The following is a 19,927-nucleotide window of genomic DNA, read 5'->3' as shown; positions in this document are numbered from 1 at the left end:
CTAAATCCATTTCTTCATCTTGGGTTCGGCAGCATCCAATCCAGCTTGTAGTGCAGCTGCAGCCAAACCAGCTTGAGGTGCATCAGCAGATCCAGCTTGTGGTGCAGCAGGCTGAGCAGGGACTTTGGGCTCGGAAGGCTGTGAAGTGCTAGCTTCGGGAACTGGAGACTGTGCTGATGCCAGTAATATTTGGAGTTGTGGGGACGCCCTGACAGAAGAGTCAATAGTGAGTATTTTACCATTGTTAAGCATATTCACGAGATTATAAGTCTCTGGAGACTACATCATTTGATCAAACATTTGTTGATGCTCCGATTCTTCTGGCTTTTTATCTTCTGCTGAATCATTCCGGGGTCTTGATGGCCCTTGCTCCTAAGGACGAAAAGTATGGAACTAGATTTTCAATGGATCAATCAATAAGTATAAGCTCTAACTTTCTGAAGACGATACTGATTTGATGTTTTCAGTCACCAAAATAATCTAATGTTCTCCATAACGTTATCATATATTCCCCTTTAATATTGCATATAGCAGGGGAAACAGTGCCTTAAAATTTAAGATTGGATACTTACCGGATCTCAAGGCACATTCCCTTATCACAGCTCGGTTAATTCTGTCACCATTTCTTGAGGATCCTTGATCCTGCAAAAGAAAGAGATAACAATAATAACACCTCATAATAGAATCCCGAGTCATTGAAGAAAAGAAGAATACCCAAAGATCAAATACCTTATCGGCGTCACAAATGAGTTGTCTGTATAAAAGATAAATCGGGAAAAAAAACATTGATACGTTGCTATAAAGAGTAAAAATGCAACTACAGTGTGGTTTCTTATACTTCATGGTAGCTTTAATAACTACTATCCGCCTTCCTCTCCCCTCATCCTCTTTCTTGCTCTAAAGTGGTACATGTAATTATTGTTCACAGTCGTCTGCATTAAAAGCGATCCATTTGTGCATAAGAAAATACCAGATGCCATAAGTGTTCTCAAATGCACATTATAAGTTAAGAAATACGTATAGATTCTTATATAGTTCATTTGAACCTAACCCTTTTTTCAGATTTTTAAATTTCTTTTTCAAACTTTTTTTTTCGTCGGCTTCTGTGGGTTCTTCTCCCTCCGCATTGTCTTTGACCCCTTCACCATTTTTTTCAAAAGTCTTAGAGACGACACTTTCTATACAGTGACATAGGTCTGTGCGAATTGGCGAGAGAGTGACACCTCTGCGAGGTGGCGAGTTATAGACATATTTTTTCAGTCCTAGTTCTTCTGTTGACTTCTTATCCTTTTTTCTTCCCCTTTCTTGGTTTTCTTCATCCTCGGCAACATTAACATCTTCGCTACCTCGGCCGGATCTCGTCCTGGAGTTAAACCTTTCCTTCAAATTATTACATCTCTCCTTGAGGCCTTTCTTTTTCTTTTTTCCCTTGACAACTTGTGACGATCCTCTTTCAACCTATTCTGTCTCACCCTCTCCTTTTGATGACTTTTCCGATTTAGTTTTGTTTGAGTTGTCTTTTTTGTGAGAGGTTTTCATTTTCGTGCCGAGATCGGCTTCCACATCGAACGGCTCCTTCCTCTCTTTCCCTTTTCGGCTTCTATGTGATAATCCTTTGACTTTTCTTTTTTCTTACTTTTCTTTCCACCTTTATCGGCGTCCCCTTTCGACATCGTCAACATCAGTGTTTGATGTAGCTTCGATGTATCTGAAGGTTGCTTCTCGATTTCCACCTTCTGAGATTCATCATCTCTTTTCTGCGTCCTCGTCCCGGGGCTACCATATCTTCCTCTATATCTTTTTTTGAGGCTTAATCTCTTATTTTTAGATTTAGTTGGCACCTCATCTTCACCAACGTTTGTGGAGCTCCCTTCCGCCTTTTCGGCAACCTTAGATACCGCTTCTTCTGGTTCCTTATCTTTTTTCTTTTTTGTATCTTCCCCGCTGCTTATCTGTTCTTCGCCACTGCATATGTTGCTCTCTGTTCCGGGAGATCTGGAATTATCTTCCTTTGTTGCCTTGGTATGATCGGAGTTCTCCGATTTCGCCAAATCATCTTTTTTTCGCCCTCGGCTCCATTTTGTTTCATAAGCTTGGACATCTTCGCCGCCTCTACTTTCCTGGTACTGTGGACCATCTTTTTGTGTTTCCTCTTTTGAATCTTCTGAATCACTGGAATAATCGTTTTGGCTCTCACAATCTTCATGCTTTCGTTTTTGAAGCCTCCTCTTTGATATAACTGAAAGCATTGTTTCTTGAGCTTTGGCAGACTGTCCTCGATGTTTCTTTCTTCATCTTTCAAATGTTTTATCTTCGCAACAGATTGACTTGAAAATTTGATATTAGCTCTTCCACTTTCTTGTAAAATCTTGATCTCTTTTTTTAACTTGTCCGAGGTGTGTGTTCTTTCTAATGTCACTTGAAGTTTTTATGGCGGACAGTTTTATTGCATTTCGTTTTTCGGACTCAATCTCGCTCGCACCCAACTTCTTTGCCAAGCGTTCTTTAGTCACCAGGTTATCCTTTACTTCCGAGTGTGTCATGTTCTCACGTCGAAGGCTCTTCTTTTGTGTCTGGTCATGGGCTTTCAAAAAATTCGTTCTCACTCTTATCTTTGCGGTTCAGACTTTTTGTTGTCGGCATATTCTAAAGCTTCTTTGCTTTGCACTGTCCCACTCTTCCTTTGTGTTGGACAGACGGCTTTTCCTTTCGGATCCTTGCTGACAATTTCATTCTCACTCTCGCTCTCTTCTCCTTGCGGTTTAAGCTTTTTTTTTTGGCAGCGGATTTTTCAAAGGCTTCTTTGCTTTGCACTGTCCCATTCTTCCATTGTGTCGGACCGACGGCTTTCCCTTTCGATTTCTTGCTGAAAATTGCATTCTCACTCTCGCTCTCTGCTCCTTGCTGAAAGGCCTTGTCCCACTCCTCTTTTGACTTTGACCAGTGGTCTTCATGGCAGCTCTTACCCGATCAAGATCAATTCCTCCATAGCTTTCTTCAATTTCACTTTCCGTAGCGCTTACTCCAGCTTGTGCTTTCTCCTTGCCCATGGCATCCACAGGGGTCTTGGAAAATCTTTGACATGCTCAATCCAGCTTCTACTTTAAATCGAGCTTTCAGCTAACTCTGCAACTTTCCTTTCCTTTCAATGCAGCTCTTCCTGTTTTCCATTGCACGAGGATTTTCTTTTTTCTCGTTGGCGTTGATTTTAGCGTTCATTCTAGATCTTATCCTATGAAGTTCAGTTCCCCAAAGCTTCCTTCAATTTCACTTTCGCTTTCGCTTTCTTGGGGCTCAATTCTACTTCTTCTTTCAAATGAGCTTTCACCAAGATCTACCATGCTCCTTTCTGCTCGACTTTTAATTTTGCTCTGTCATTGTTTATGTTCAGGAGGCTTCGTCACTCATAGCGAGGGTAGCTGCTATTCTTGCTCTAATCCGAGTTGGAGTTTCTCTAAAGCTTCTTTCAATTTCACTTTCGCGTTCGCTTTCTTTTGGCTGTGCTTTCTCCTTTCCCATGGAATCTCCAACTGGGGCTTTTTCTGGCAACTTCTTTCACTGGCTCAATCTAGCTTCTGCTTTCAAATGAACTTTCACTTAGATCTACCACGCTCCTTTCTGCTCGTCTTTCAATTCTACTCTGCCTTTGTTCGTCAAGGGCTCTGAGTTTAGCGCTTATTTTAGCTCTCTTCAAGTTAAGTTTTTCCTAAACATTCACCAACTCCACTTTCGCTTTCGCTTTTTTCGGCTTAAAACTCCGACTCCCTGTGTAATTCCTTGTTTTCACAGACTGGATCTCGCTAAAGCCATGGCTATCGTCTTCACTCGGGCTCAATCTTTTTGTTGTTGATGCGTCATCGTATCAAGAATACGGGTTTGACATGGTTTTATTAACCCGTATTAAACTAAGCCAACTTGACTTCGTTTTCTGGGCGTGGAAATGAGACCAATCAGATTGGTAGAAGGGAAATGAGGTCATGTAAACAAAACACTACATCGCTTTGCTGCCGCCCATGTGAAGGGATAAGAACACATTCTTTCCAAGTAAATATACCAAGTACGGTTTGATTTTCTCTCCTCTTCAATTCTTTACCGAAAACCATGCTCAATTCTGTACCATACATATTAATCAAAATACATATTAGCAGGCTGCTTATGTTTTGTTCGCAAACAGAGCGTCATAACGAATGATTTGAGTGCCTGGAATTTTGCTACCAATACAGTAGGGCCAATTTTGATTGGACAATATTTAGCTATGAATATGTAGTGTTTCCCACTTGTATTACAACGGTCTCAAGGAAGTATGCAAATAATCGCAAATTAACTGAACACCATATGAACACTTCCCAGAAGTAGCATGTGAAAAGGACTATATTTAGGACTCTCATCTACTGAAAGACCGTCTTAGATTCTAGTTCTATTTTGAACTCAATTCATATCAAACAAAAGGCAAGGGAAAGTTTCGAGAAAAGTATGCCCGTTACTCATAATATTTCCTTAAGCCAAAAGTGGTACCACCTTCAGAAAACATAAACAGGAAATGAAGCATATATTTTATATGCCCACAGATATATTATATTATTATCACCCTGGCAAACCGTCGGTCCGTTCGCATTTGGCTCGTGCTCACTCTACAGGTTACAATTCTTTACAGATTCTTATTCTTATTTAGTTGGTCAATTTCATTATGAAGATCATCCCTATCGATTTTTGTGATAATCTGATAATTTTTCACTGAAATATTGTGTATGACTTAGTGTTTTCAATCTATTATATTGTGCATCTCGTGCTCACTTTACAGGCTACAATTCTTTACAGATTCTTATGCTTTTTATTTTGTGGGTCAATGTCATTATGAGGATGATCTCTATCGATTTACATGATAATCTGATAATTTTTCACCAAAATGTGTTTTCATCTTAGTGTGCACTCTACAGTCAACAATTCTTTATAGATTCTTTTGATTTTAATATACCCACACATAGTATGGATTTAAATCTGTTAAACTACAGACTACATTTCTGGATGTATTCTTTTGTTTTTTTGTTTGTAAATATATCAAATTTCGTCATAAGATTGATATTTGGGTAAAGAATTGATTTAATGTTTTGCAGTGTGTCCGGTATTCACGATTCTTTATCTTTTAGATGCATATATCTTTTACACAATCTACTGTCTATTTTCAAGAATCAAGACATGCGTAAAAAACTAGCTATAGTGCAATACAATAAAGTTAAAATTATCTATAGACTTAACATGAATCTTGTCAGATTGCAAAGATTATTAAAATTTCTCCTAAATCATTTTTCTTGATTTTATTATTTTGAAAAGACATATTAACTCAACTTTCTTCGACATAGTAAGTATCTCGTTTTGATACAAATGCAATTTTAATTTACAGTCAGAGCACAAGATCCTGAGATTGTGGATGAAATCTGGCCTGAAGTGAAACCTATTGGACGAACTGGTAGATTGAACTGTACTGTAGCTAACAAAGAACCTCATGTTGTAAGTGTACCAAAGATTTTTAAGGATGGGGAGAACCCTGATTAATTAGATTTGATTTAAACAGTCTTAGTGAAATGCAAAAGGATTAAATTAAGTATACTATATGCATAGACTATTTAAAAAAACTAGGTCATTCTCTTTGAGTTTATGATCACCTAGATAAAAAAAAATTATCTAACTATATATAGAATTAGTATACTCTCGCTTTTGTTGGTATTTGCATATTTATGATGATTTCATTAATGTGTGAATGAGAAGCCTGTAATTAATTGTATATAAATGTATTATTTATATTGTAAGGTATTTAGTCAGGGCCCCAATCTTGGCAATACCATTTTTCTGTTCTGGGCAATAAAATGGTTTATATAAAAATAAACTGAAAAAAAAAAAAACTATATATAGAATTATCAAACTAGTGCCATAACACATTTTATGACTGTATATATCAGATTTAATTGTTAAATTGTCAAAAATGAAGCTATTTTATAAGTATAACTTGTTTCTAGAGTCTCAATCTGTATCTAATTACAGCTGGAGTAACTGGAATAATGAATCAGGGAAATATAAGGTCTATATTAAGTATTGATTAATATATGATTATGATTATTCACCTATTCAAGGTTTTTGTATGTACTAAAGAATTTATTTGTTGCGTTTTTAAAGGTACAATGGACACTTCTTGGTCAGGAGGTTGAAGTCATCAGTCAAGATGAATCTATTTATATCATGAATCCTATTATGGGTGGGTTACGTAAATATGAAGTTCAAGTCAGGCAAGCTGAGAATCGTATGACCTATATGTTGATTATTCGACGATTAAGAGAACAGAATGCTGGAACCTATGAATGTTCAGTTCTTATAACTGGTGCTGATAATACTAAATGGCCTAAAAAGTTAGGTCTGCTGACAGTACAAGGTAAGGCTTGTGGCACATAATGAAAAAAAACCTAAATAGCATCAAAGAAGTATTAAGCTCAAACTCAGTAGAGCTTCTAACATTTTTAACATTAGCCCCACAGGAACATCAATTGCAAATTAGTAATGAAAAGAAATGTTAATCTCAATTTTAATATGGATTTTGCCCCAATAGAAAATTTTAAAGTGGGGAAAAAACACTATATTTGTAACAATTTTTTTTCAACTGAAAAATATTTTGAATCAGTTTTCACATTTAGCATGTGTGATGAAGAGAAAGTAACTAGACAGTTAGTTTGTCATATGTATGATGTGGTTATAGTGATTGCTACTGAAAATAAAAATGTTTGTCCCTTCTATTTATTACAAAAAGTAACCAAGACCAACTCCCAACTACTGTTGATTTGTTCTATTTAAGTTTCTCCCACAATTCGTCCTGGTGATACTGATACTATTGTTCAAGCTGATCCTGGATCAAATACTACCCTTACATGTGCAGCTACTGGTATTCCAGCACCAAATATCACATGGACTAGATCTGATGGTGGACAACTTCCTGATGGATCAGCTCAAAGAAGGGTATGTAGAACTTTCTTGGAATGCCACCAATATTAATATGTATACCACAACTTACTTTTTGTTTGTACATCTGCTGAGTAGTAAATTGTTATGTGAACTGAATATTGCCTTCTTGTGAGGACAAATTTTAGGCTTTAAGCATTTAAGGAATGCTTAGTTTAGATAAAGGCTGTGTATTTGCATCTTTGACAGGTTAACACAACCGATTTCAAATAGTCTTATCTATTCATGACCAGATCAATTAGGTTCCAATATCGTCATATGTAGAAGAAACACAAGACTCGTTTGGTTAATATAAGAATTTAGTATAAGTTTGATATGTTAGAAATATGTTTATTGTCCTATGGTGAATTATGAATTTTAGGGTGCTGTTCTTCCTCTGATCAATGTAACACCCAAGATGTCTGGTTTATACCGCTGTGTTGCTGATAATAACATCAAACCTCCAGCTGATCATTTGGCTGAAGTGTTGATTTTCAATTCACCCAGATCTAGAGTTGTACAGAACTCAGTTGGTCAAGCTCTGGGTGGAAGATATAATGCTAAACTGGAGTGTATTGTTGCAGGTAATTGCAGGAGTGCTTTGAACTGTCTAAATTTATATTTAATGACATGAAATTAGCTGAATAGCCTGTTGGGCATGATGTCTTGATAATTTTGCCATGTTTAAATAAAGCTATTATATAAACTTAACACAGCATTGAATCTTGTGGCCCCATATTCTTGTCATTTACAATTCATATAACTCCAATTGTTAGTTACAAATCTGGGGTATAATATATAATTGCTGACAGGCATTTTAAAATTCTTCACTTACAACTGGACCCAAAATGAGGCCTTTTGGTTATTTACTTACTGAATACATTCCATTTCATAAGTCAATAGGCATGTCAGAAATTTTTTAGAAGGAGAAAAAATCTTTGGTATACAATTTGACGAAATTATTCCTGTGAATTTCAGGATATCCAGAACCATCTGTAACCTTTGCCCGTTTGGTTGGTGGTGCTGTGGTTCAGATTAATGATAATGATGATTTTGTGATCAATAAACAAACCACTGATAACCAAAATTTATATGCACAAGAACAATGGTATACTTTACAAATTAAGAATGTCAAAGCTGGTCATTTTACTGATTATTATTGTATAGCTAAAAACCCTTATGGTGAATACACCTCTACTATATCTTTATTTGGTAAGTATTCAAAATAAGTTTGGTGGAAAAATGGATTTGCTGTTGTTTTGTTTCCATCTTTTCAAAAATTGTGTGAGATGTATTTTAGGGTGGCAAATTCCTAATCTCTGTGTTGCAAATTCCTTTTAGGGGGGATATTTCTAAAGCCTAATGTTTGTGTCTTAGTTTATTTGATCATTGGTCATGTATAATATTATGAATTGTAGGAAGATTTTTCAATTACTATTAATCACTATTAAATCAAATCCTTACTAATTTGAAATGCAACTTTTTGCATAATAACAATCTTATCGCAGTTGACCTTTCAAAATGCTTTGTTTTTTGTCAACTTTTCCTGGATTTGGAGAACATTTTCAATTTTGCTTTGATCATTACTAATAGTAAAATAAAAAACACTCTGCTTATTTTTCAGAAACAACTGAGTGTCAAGGACCAAATTGTCCATCCTTCCCTTCTGGTGGAGCAGATTTCATCAAGATTTCTACATTTGCCATTTTACTTCCCATAGTATCTTCATTTTTATTCTTACATAATTGATCAGTTACAGACAGTGTAGATTTAATGGTGCAAGTTTATAAATATTTTGAAGGGGGGGGGGATCGTATTAATTTTAATTATAGAATCTATGAATTATTTTAATTATAATTACTGAATTTGGAGATGCACATAGCTCTGGAGGATGTGCAAATTTAAGTCAAAGCATCTGTAAACTGAATGTTTTTTATAGCTACTTAATTCTGTGGAAGAATTTTTATTGAAATTAAAGGTTGTTTTTTTAGTAGTCAATATGATTATTCTAAAATTATCTTGATTTTGATTATCAAATTTGTTAATTAAAACGCAAAATTTAAAGAAAGGAATAGTATATTCATACTAGCGCTTTTAAGCAAATAGATGGATTAAAAGTTTATTCCAAATCTATGTTTAAGGAAAAATAAAATTTCATGTTCTATTTTCTTAGTTCTAATATATTATTATTATAGTGCTTTACATAGATCCAAAACAAATTCAGTCTTATCAATTTCATAATTCACATAAAAAAATACTTCTTTTGTTGTTAATGTTTCTTTCTTTACTGTTACTAACAGTTTATATTAAATTATGAATATTTTAAAAAATCATCTTGTAACAATAATACCTATTTTTATATATAAATATAAGAAATGGCTAAGCCTTCTCAGTGAATCCATTTGGAAATGAAATTTCCTTTTTGGTTGTTATTCAAGCAAAAAGCTAAGCATTTGAACAAGGTCGTAAAAGCTGTTTTTCACTTTGAAATTATTGAAATACAACTGCATGTATATAAATTGAATAATGTTTAGCATATCTGTAATTTTCATGAAAAATAAAACATTCCAATCTTTTCATAATAATTGTATATATTACGTAGATGTAGATTTTTTGTATACTGTCATATCATGTTTTTTTTTAATTTCATACATTTTGAAAAGGAATGGGTACATGTGTGCTAAACATAAGCATGAGTGTTAAAAATGAACTTGCATGGAAAGAATGGCCAAGTTGCTCTTTGTAATTTTGACATGGACATTCCTTTAAATATGCACTATCAACTACCACAATTTGTTAATGCCTTGTAAAAATTTTATTCATATCATTTTTATATAAACATATTTTCTTTAGATGTTGTTTCTTTTTGTATACTCCCATCTAATGGTGCCATGATGCTAATGATTCTTACATAATCATATCAGTTTTACTGAAAATATGTAGGCTAAAAGAATAATTTTGATTGAAAATGCCTGAAACAACCAATTGATGATAAATACCCTTAGATACCCCATTGTCTTCGAGCACTGTAATTCTGCTCTAGCGAAACAGTATTTGTGGTCTTATATACACGCAATTACTTGGTTATTTCCCTTCCACCATTAAACACTATAATGTTCCACAGTCTGTTAAAAATCTGACTATGAACCTAGTCTGAACCAATGTCCTGGGATAAAACGGGTAAAACAGACTTTTATTTGTCCAAATCTGTAAAGCGGATGTTCAAGAGACAGAGGAGATAAGCCTAAACCGTCCAAAAGTCGCTAAATCATCATCTTTTTTCAGCAAATACCGTGTGCTTGACATCAGGGTTCATATAAGTCAGGAATTTGGGATGATATGGAGACCAAATAACAGAGTCGAGTTCTCAATAGCCATATCTGCACTTCAAAACAACTGCTAAAAAGGTTGGTTAGTACTTAAGGCAGAAAAGTGAATTGATTTCAAATCCTCTTTATCGTCTCCTATTTTCTGACTTTCTTTGCTTGAACTTTTTTCTATCCATAGAGAATAAAGACGAATGTTTTCTTGCTGGTCTTTAATTATTTCAATATTGAAGTCTTTCTAACCATGTAATTGTTAAACTGAAATCCTTGGACATTTTGTTAAAACACTTCATTTCCTGCAAACAAAAACCAATTTCATTTAAAATCTGTATTCGTTTGAGAGACGTTTTTCTCGAGTTTGGTCAATGGATAAAAACAAGTGCAACGGATTTCTTTCGTTATTAAATTTCTCTTACAATCTTAAATTAGTTTCACACGTTTTCATTTCGTCTCGGGTTTCCTTCATCGCTAACTTTTTTTTTATACTTGAAGAAATTAAAGATTAATTTGAACAGAAATCAAATATTGGATTGTCGACTATTGGTTGGTTTATTTGGACAGAGTGGAGAAGAGTTAATACAGTCAGCACTTTAAAATATGAGAGTGAAGCTGAAAGTTTTGAAGATGGGAAAAATTTGTTAAGCTTACTGCAGACGTCGAGATATCAAGATGTTCTAAAGGATAATATTCGAGAACAGTCTACTAGAGTTTTCAGTATTGAACGCTGAAAATACATCCAAGGACACGTGACAATACAAACTTTCTTGATATTATATTATAAAAGCCAACCAATTCCCAGTCAGGTTCAGAAACGAAGGACGTTAAACTCGATTATTTTATTTCTTGCCATTCGTAATTCTTTTTAAAGAATGTAGTTGCGAATACGACCATGAACTAAGCGAGCAATTATTGTCTAACGCGTTTTCCAAAATCAGCATGACTATTTCAAGAAAGCTTATCAAGACTAAAAAATTTGGTAATTTGTCACCAAACTGTTCAAAGCTATAACAAGATTATTTGGAATTTGTGAATGAAAGTCTCGGTAGGCTGATAACCAAATAAACATTAATAATTCTTTGTGGTATTTGATCAGTAGTGCAGTAAAAATAATTGAGACAGTCAGACGGGAGATACACTGAGTGCATTGAAAATAATTCCAGTCAACTTAGTAATCACTGGGGAATATTGTCACTTCTTTGTTTATTTTGTTAATTTTAACACGAAAAGACCGCTAATTAGTCACATAATCTAACGATGGTTTTTCTAAATGCAGTTCCGAAACGTATTTTATTTGAGCATGATGATAGCATTAATGGGATATGTGACTTTTTAAAATCGAAATCATGAAGTCATTATTTCAGAATGCTGCTTTATATCCAACTGTTAAACCCTTATTGTTGGTGTTAGTAACATCCCACTACTAGTTTGGACTGAGGTCTCTATATCTTGAATTACTTGGATTACTGATAATTCCCTTATACCATTATTTCACTAAAAAAAATATTTTCCCAAACTACTCGTTTTTCTCGCGCGAAGAACGACAGAAATCGAAGATTTTCCGTTTTTCGTCCATCTTAACCCACCACCCGCCATGGTCCATTAAAAACCTAGACTAGATCTGGCAGATTTGAAAAAGTAATCTGTCACTTTTTCCAAACCGGACCCTCGGAGGCGATCGCACCAGACCTTCTCCCGCTGGTAAAATGAAGTGATTATGGTGCTCACAGGTTCCTGCCTTTTTCGTAAAAATTTGCCGTTTGATCGGATACTATTTGGACCAAAATGATACTTGGTATTTGGGGTATAATGAAGGCTTGATTGTACAAATTGAAATGGCCTTAATGATCTATCGTTCAATGTAAAATGTTGCTACAAAAAGATAACAGGAAATTTATTTCATGGTCAAGGCCACGCTTGTCCCAGATTGCCCATTATGTGCTATCAGAATTTACACGAAAAGTACAACGCCATTTACTAATTAAAGTAATCGCGGTAAAAGAATGGTTAACAATAGATCAAAACCAATCTCTTCCTCATGATACCATTTCGTTTTGTAATACAGTGATTTCGTTCTTGTAGAAGTGTAAAAATTTAATTTCCGTTCTGACAATTTTAGCCTTTTAGCCAATTATTAGACAAATTATCAGACTGAATCAACGTCTTCCTTATTTTAATTAGGTCACATAATCACTTCCTGTTATTGTTTCTAGGTGACTTTAACAATTTTATTTTATTATCACGAGACAAAGGGTTTTCAATCCATTTCTTTCTATGACACCTTTCAGGATCCGTCATAAATTGCATCACTCCCTTTCCTCTATAAACCCATATTTTTACCCCTCTCCCCACTATAAATCTTTACTATTTCGTGAATTTCTCTAAGGTTTTTCCTGCAACCTTTTACATATCACGAAATATAGGCTGACTGAACAGAACGACTAAAATTATAATTGTCCAATAATTACAAAGCGCCTCGTTAGCCCCCCAAAATTTCAAAATTGCTCTCTTGGGGAATTTATTAAAATGTCTATAAGATTACATATGCGTGGCAAGAAATATCATAAGTAAAATTGATTGTAATGTTTTTAAGAAACCAATCTCTAACGTAAAAAAAATTGTCAACGACTTACGTGCATATTAATCGTTGTGATTACATTCGCTTATAAACCTACAGGTTTGTTTTTAGTACTACACTGACAGTTTACAAACATTTCAAGCATCTTGTGAGTTTTGTAGCTCCCTACCGACCCTATTCTTATCAAATTGGCATTGATTTTTGCGTTACACTTTTGGAGCATCACCGTTTTTTCGAGTAGTAGCTATATTTAAGGTCTATGGTTATTGAAACAGTAGCTTAATAAGAAAACGATTCGATTTGAATATGATTATACATCAGACGGCGTTTTGTGAACTTTAGAAATTACGTTGATCTTTTGGTATTTGCTTATCTCTTGGTAAATTATTTGAGAACCCTTTATTCGTCTATTACCTATTGTTGATTTACATATGAAGGCTCTGCCGATTGTTGTAATTTACATTTGAGATGTTGCTTTTATGCTTAAAAACATATTTGGTATCCATGCAAATCGCAATTTAAAGTAACAAATGAACTGAATTTTTGAAAATTTGGTAATCATTTTGTTGCTTAAAAATCAACATATTAATTACCTGCGGGTTTGTGGAGCTTTGATGTGATTAGATGATATAATTATGTATATGGTGGTGAAGATAATATTATGCCATTAGTCTTCATTATCCTTGAGAATAAGCCGATAGACATTAAAGAAAAAAACAACAACAGCAAAAGACCAACAAGTTTATTTCAGTGAAGAAGATTGAAAAAGCGAAGTTTTCTTTCTCACAAGTGCGCTGCGCATGTCATGATTCAATTCTATACTCCGAAGAGTAAAACCACTATAATAACATTATGCAACGATTCTATACGAATTTTTCTCCCTTCCTTTTTGTGATCATGCATGCCTATTTTTGACTGAATTTGTTATGTAAAAATGTATTTTCTTTCAAATTTTGTGAGATGGTGAGGTTTACAAGCAGAAGAATAATCATAAAAATATAGTGTTGTCTGCAGTAACAGTCAAGTGGATATTGATAAAATGTGGTGGTCTACTTTCAGTTTAAGATTGTTCATGGTCGTGATGTATTGAATTTTTGTTCAGAAACTAAGCATTGGCCTGGCTTTCATGTAACATATTGGAAAGTTTTCAGCGATATTTCTGGAAAGAGTTATAGACCGTTGAATTTCGTGATTTAACATGGGAACCGATCGGAAATGATTTGGTGTTTTGACCCTCTATGAGATAAAACAACTTTTCGATGTATGTACTACAATAACTGTTGACACTTAAGATTGTTGACCATCGCGATGAGGAGAATTTCCTAAAGAATTCTTGACTCTTTGAAGTGGAAAGAGATTAAACGATATAGAGGGGAAATGGCTTATTATTATTTACAATATCATAACCCGAAATAATGTTTATTTATTTGTATAATCTAAAGATATAAGGACATTCACAGCGTACTTATATTAGCCTAAACAGGTAAATTTCTCGCCCAATAATCTGGAATTTGTTACTGATGATGATACTCGAGATACCTTTTTAACTGAATTACGTTAACAATTTCCTTTTTGATACTTCCAAAAGACTTTTATGTATCTCTTAAAATGTGACGAAAATAAACTCCTTGAGTCGAGGTAGTAAAATACAGACTTTTGGTAATGCATTAAAGAATAATAGTATTAACAGTGGTTCAACGACCACAGGGAATGGTTGAACCAAGACCACGGGCCCTATCTCCAGAAAAAAATAAAGCAGAGCATAAAAAAAACATTTCTCATGGAGGGATCCCAACCCACTTAAGTTCAGTGGCGGCGCCAGCCTTCCGAGACTGGGAATACAAATAGGGGGCACACTGACTACCAACAACTACCTAGTTTGCGATATCAGCATCCGCTGGAAGCGAACGTTAACTTGTCATCTACCTACCTACTCAATGGGTGGGATAACTGCTAAGGCTGAATTCAAATTTTGGCTTCTCTGTGGTGGTGTCATAGTCGCAAGCCTCTTATAGAGCGTCTTAAAAAGTTCTCTCAAGAAAATTTTAGAAAAAAATGAATTGATTTTGTGCATTCTGACACATATTTTTGAGAAAAAAGGTAAACATTTAGATTTGTTGAAAATAAATGTAAATGCCACTGCATCCACGGGCACCCACTCATCTATTCGAGCCACTGAGTATGGACGAGTGAATGGCAATACTTCATTAAAAAAGATATTGAAATGGAACTTTTACGTGCATTTTGAACATTTTGACAATTGTCCTAAGTTTGTTCCTGAATATCTTATAGATTAAGCATGATTTCTTTGCCATGATTTTATCTGTAGAAATGTGTCAACGACAGCCCTTAAAATAGATAGCAATTTTCGTGAAATTGTCCTTTTAACCAAATCACCTGATATGACTATCAGTTGACTGTTGCTATTCTAAATAATCTCTAACATTCATCTGTAAAGGTCACTATGTTGTTTTGAAAATAATACTTATTCCAAATGATGGATGAGGCGAACCATAAAACGTAGGACTAACGTCGGTATTGTGAGGTTAATAAGAGGAATTATCACAGCGATACAATCCCCGGCTGGTCATTGTGATCATATTAACTTAGTTTTCAATCCAAATCACAGCAAGTAAGGAATATAATGTCTCTACTGTATCAAGGATAATTGATTGATTGGTAATTTCCAGGTCGTGTCAATAGGTCGATCAATAATTTGCTTTTGTTCAGATTGATATACAATATAATTCACTGTTTACAGTTGAGTCAAGGTTTGTCTAGAAATTCCCGTGCAGACTAAAGAGAGTATGCTAGCATATGCTACAGGAACTTAAGATCGTTCAGTTATGCAGATAGAAGTGAAAAAAGCGTTTTCTTGTCGATGGGACAACAAGTCCCGGTCTGCTACAGGCGGCGAAAGTTAAAAATGCTCCGAAAGTTTGAAATCGAAGTAAGGTAACTGATGTCCTGGAAATATTCCCCTCGTCGAGACAAATACATATTAAACGTTCAGGATTGCCTATCTCCACTGTGATCTGCCGATTTATAGTAAATATTTAGTCATAAACGTCGTATTGCATGTTGAACGTTAATGTTAATTGCTAACCTTGTCAATATAGCCTGCTATTTAAATCGACTTATGAAGGGTATATCAAAATATACTTTACACATTTACGCTTTGATAAGTATATTCAAGAAATTTCGATCAACCAACCATATCTTTTATATTTTTATTTAACTTTGATATTGGAATGTTATTGACGGGAACATAGGCCAATATTTCGACATGTTTTGGTTAGATAATTACGATATTAAGAGCATATTTCATTCTAATGAAGCAACAATTTGCATGTGCATTGTTTCTGGAGTGATTACAGTTACAGCGGTGTATGGTTTCTACAGAAGATTCATCGTAAAAAGGTATTTTGATAAAGTTTAAATAGGTATGTCCATAACATTAGGACACTTCTTGATTTCTAAATAACTGATTCTTTCCAAGTGTTTGTTTAATATTTATTTTTGTACCGATGATAAGGAAATACTCAAGTAGAAGCAAAACATATACATATGTATACACAACCGTCAACATAACCCACCAGCTGGCAAAAGTGCAGCAGTAGATCTCTTGCCAGAAATTAACCAGACCAGGACATCTCGGACCAAAGATAAATCGGACCAACTTTCAAAGACAACTCTCACCACTTTTTTAAGACTCGGCCCTATTTTCAAAAACAACCCGGACCACTCTTTTAAGATTCGGCCCAACTTTCAAAGACAACTCGGACCACTTTTTTTTTAAAAGACTTCAACCACATTTTCAAACTTCTGCCCACTGTCAAAGACAACTTGGATCACTCGAAGACCAAATGATTGTAATTACTGCAAAAGTTTTTTGATCATAACAGTAAATAAACATGTAAATATGTAACTGTTCATTATCTTCTACACAAGTATTACATTATTATAACTAAATTATTTGTGTCTCTATTCATTTTAGAAGAAAAACCCTCCCTAAAGACTTAGCAATGGTTCATGGAGTCGGTAGAGGACCTCATATACCGAGCTTGTCGCCGTTTGTTCTGAAAATGGAGACATATTTTAGAATGAATGATATACCCTATTTGGTAATTTGTAGTTTTTCTTAACTAAAGATTTGATCGGAGAGATATTCTGGCCAACTTATTGAGCAAACAGAGTGTCATTGAAATTAATTTCACTGGTTTTTCGCCAGTGTCCGCACTGTAACAGTCTTGGTCGGCGATTTTGGTCGTCCACTCGAATCTTGAGTAAAATCTTGCGTGTGCCCGCCGATTATTTCGATTATTGTCGTCGATTATTTTATCGTCTGCAAAACAGAGCGTTATCATCCAATCAGATTCATTTTCCTCTCAATTGCATGATTCGCACGTGATTATCGACATAGTGGAAACCATCGAGTGGAGATTTTTGTTTCCTCGTGCGCCCGCATCCTGTCGGTGAAACTCTTGACAAGACTCTAGTTGGCGACCGAGACTCGTGTGCCCGCATTCCCGCACCATTAGACGAATGGGGCAATTAATTGAAGCCCTGTCTATTGCAAGTCTTTGCTCGAGATAGCAATCAAAATAGTATAATGACACTTTTCTGCAAACTTTTCTTCATTGCATACTGCATGGCGTAGCCCATCTTCTATTTTTCCAACTTGGTTAAACATTTTTAAATGTATTCAATTCTGTAATTCTCACATTTAGGAATTAATATGTATATTATGTCAGTTTTAATGAATTCCATGTATGGCTTAATGTACCTCCTCCTTCCTCATCCGACACTCGTGGATCACTCAGACAAAACAATATAATTTCAGTCAGACAAAGATATTGTCATGTCATCCAAAGGTAAGATTCCGTGGGTTGAGTATAATGGTGAGGTCATCGAAGATTCTACTTTCATCATAGAATTTTTCAAAAAGAAATTGTCTATTGATATGAATAAAGATTTATCTCTGAAAGAAAAGGGTCTGTCACGAGCTATCCAAAAGATGATAGAAGAAAACTTCTTTTGGTATGTGGTGGTAGATTTTTATGTTTAAATGATGCTGTATTATGTGGCGGATGCTTCTGCGAATAAAATTAATAGTTCCCATAATTATCATTATAATTGTAAGTTGGCATCCAACTTGGTTATGAAACAAAAGCGATAAACTTCTTGATTAGATGTTGTTGTTTCTTATAATTCACATGGTCATACTCGGTAGCACATTATTATTCTTTCTTTTTGTGAAGGGGTTTCCATCGTTTAAGTGCAAGAAAGTCTAGAATGTTGCTCGAACAATGAAAGGTATATTTAAACGATGCTAAATTTTTGAAGGTGCTTGGCTCTTTGTCGATGGATGTATGACGAAACAGATAAACAATGGATGGGTCTTGGATGGTTGGTACCAAAATTTATCAAACGGACAGTGAAAAAGAGTACATGGGCAGCTGGAATTAGTCGACATACCCAGAAAGAAGTTTTAGAGATTATGGAATCGGATATAAAAGCAATATCAGATATATTAGGTAATATAAGATTTAGTTTGCACTTTTTGATGGATCAACAAATGCCCAAAAGTCGCTCGATTCTCTGAGTTAAGGCGATCATTTAGCCTTTTCGGTTGCTGAGAGGCAGCATAAAGTTTTGTTTAAAGTGGATGTTGGTATTGTGTTTTCAAAGCAAACAATTAGATTTATTGTTGTTTTGGTCATGCAAGAAGTCAAGAAGACCCACACTTGAACTATTTCTGAAGTCAAATAAACGCCGAAAATATCAGGGTGGTTCATTGTGTATTATTATTATAAATTTCTAGCATTTTTCCAAATGTTCTGCAGGAAGCCAAAAATATATCATGGGAAATGAACCAACTGAGGTGGATTGTTGTGTGTTTGGTTTTTTGGCTCAGATCTTCTACGCTTGTCATGAAAAGTCACTGATAAGTTTGGTTGGAGGTTAGCTCACATTGTTTACTTGAATAACACTTTTAGAAACATTTTAATTTTTTTCGACAATTATCTGTTATTAGTTTGTTTTGGGCGAATCTGCGTAGACTTGTGGCATGGTATTTGCATTCAATGATTGTCAACAATAGTATTTCAAATAGTAATAATGTTGAAAAATGATTCACGAATAGTCTCGGTGAGTAATACCTTTGCTCGCTAACTTGAGGGTTCAATCTCGGCACAGTTCGAGAGGATACCTTCGGATATTTCAACCCGGTTTCCCTCTTGTCAGTGATGCAGGGGCTGATATGGAAAAGAGTCTAATACTTCGGACTGGAAAAAAGCCAAGGCGATAGGCTGTGCTATCTACAATTAGAAATATGATAAGTATAGGCTAATACCGCTGTCTGGCAAACATTTCCTTTATTGTACATAACATGGTATTGTCCGTCTTCATTAGCCCTTAAGGTGAAGAAGAGTAGGACGTAAAACTCCATTTATTTCCTACCATTTAAAATTTAAATAATAAATCTGTCTTTTTAGAGAAGTATCCAAACCTTAAAGATTATTGTTTGAGAATGAAGAATCGTTACTGGGCAGACTGGGATGATTGTATTACACATGATGGTACACGAACACCAATTCGGTAACAGAGAAACGGAAATGGATTGCAATGCAGTCCCTTTTTAACGGACTTTTTTTTATCTTATAAGAATGTATTCTTTGAAAAAACATAAGGGCGGGAATGACGACGGTCTAAGTATCAGACCCGTAGCAATACTTAAATGTAACTAAATGTTTAGTTCAGTAATGGAATTGGTCGGATGTCAGAATTTTTCCGGCGGATGGGGTTGGGAGGTAATATATTTTTTGTCCCCAGTAGGTAAGAGCTGCTATGTATTTTTGCGTGCATTTATCTTTTACTGCATGGGACTTTGTGCTGCTATAAAAAAAAAAAAAAAAAACACGATGTTAATACAATCAGTAATACCTGCTCTAATATGAATAACACTTATACCGTCGTCACTTCCATCCGTAACTTTTTCATAAATCAGAGACGACCCTTGTTTCAAAGGGCAAAAAGTTTT

The 19,927-nt window shown here is 34.9% G+C and overlaps 4 protein-coding genes across 4 annotated transcripts; 2 read left to right on the top strand and 2 right to left on the bottom strand.

Annotated features, from left to right (window-relative positions):
* On the bottom strand, positions 1-843 carry LOTGIDRAFT_153454 (hypothetical protein; the record flags this gene model as incomplete). The annotated part of the gene is made up of 3 exons (XM_009057339.1): positions 1-272; positions 573-642; positions 730-843. 3 exons carry the CDS (start codon positions 841-843, stop codon positions 1-3), a joined length of 456 nt encoding a protein of 151 aa, XP_009055587.1.
* A 692-nt stretch (positions 844-1,535) lies between these two features.
* On the bottom strand, positions 1,536-2,249 carry LOTGIDRAFT_153453 (hypothetical protein; the record flags this gene model as incomplete). Its single annotated transcript, XM_009057338.1, has 1 exon — positions 1,536-2,249. One exon carries the CDS (start codon positions 2,247-2,249, stop codon positions 1,536-1,538), a length of 714 nt encoding a protein of 237 aa, XP_009055586.1.
* A 1,720-nt stretch (positions 2,250-3,969) lies between these two features.
* On the top strand, positions 3,970-9,836 carry LOTGIDRAFT_228659 (hypothetical protein; the record flags this gene model as incomplete). The annotated part of the gene is made up of 7 exons (XM_009057337.1): positions 3,970-3,979; positions 5,402-5,508; positions 6,172-6,424; positions 6,842-7,002; positions 7,367-7,568; positions 7,963-8,196; positions 8,609-9,836. The coding sequence occupies 7 exons, from the start codon at positions 3,970-3,972 to the stop codon at positions 8,731-8,733; spliced, it is 1,092 nt and encodes a 363-aa protein (XP_009055585.1). The 3' UTR covers positions 8,734-9,836.
* A 7,910-nt stretch (positions 9,837-17,746) lies between these two features.
* Positions 17,747-19,489, top strand: LOTGIDRAFT_153451 (hypothetical protein; the record flags this gene model as incomplete). Its single annotated transcript, XM_009057336.1, has 4 exons — positions 17,747-17,925; positions 18,232-18,422; positions 18,732-18,848; positions 19,383-19,489. The coding sequence occupies 4 exons, from the start codon at positions 17,747-17,749 to the stop codon at positions 19,487-19,489; spliced, it is 594 nt and encodes a 197-aa protein (XP_009055584.1).
* Positions 19,490-19,927: the final 438 nt, after the last annotated feature.

The sequence above is a fragment of the Lottia gigantea genome (genome assembly GCF_000327385.1).
Source record: "Lottia gigantea unplaced genomic scaffold LOTGIsca_3, whole genome shotgun sequence".
Taxonomy (NCBI): domain Eukaryota; kingdom Metazoa; phylum Mollusca; class Gastropoda; family Lottiidae; genus Lottia; species Lottia gigantea.
Note: the sequence above shows the minus strand (reverse complement) of the source record. Positions and strands in the feature narration are given on the sequence as shown.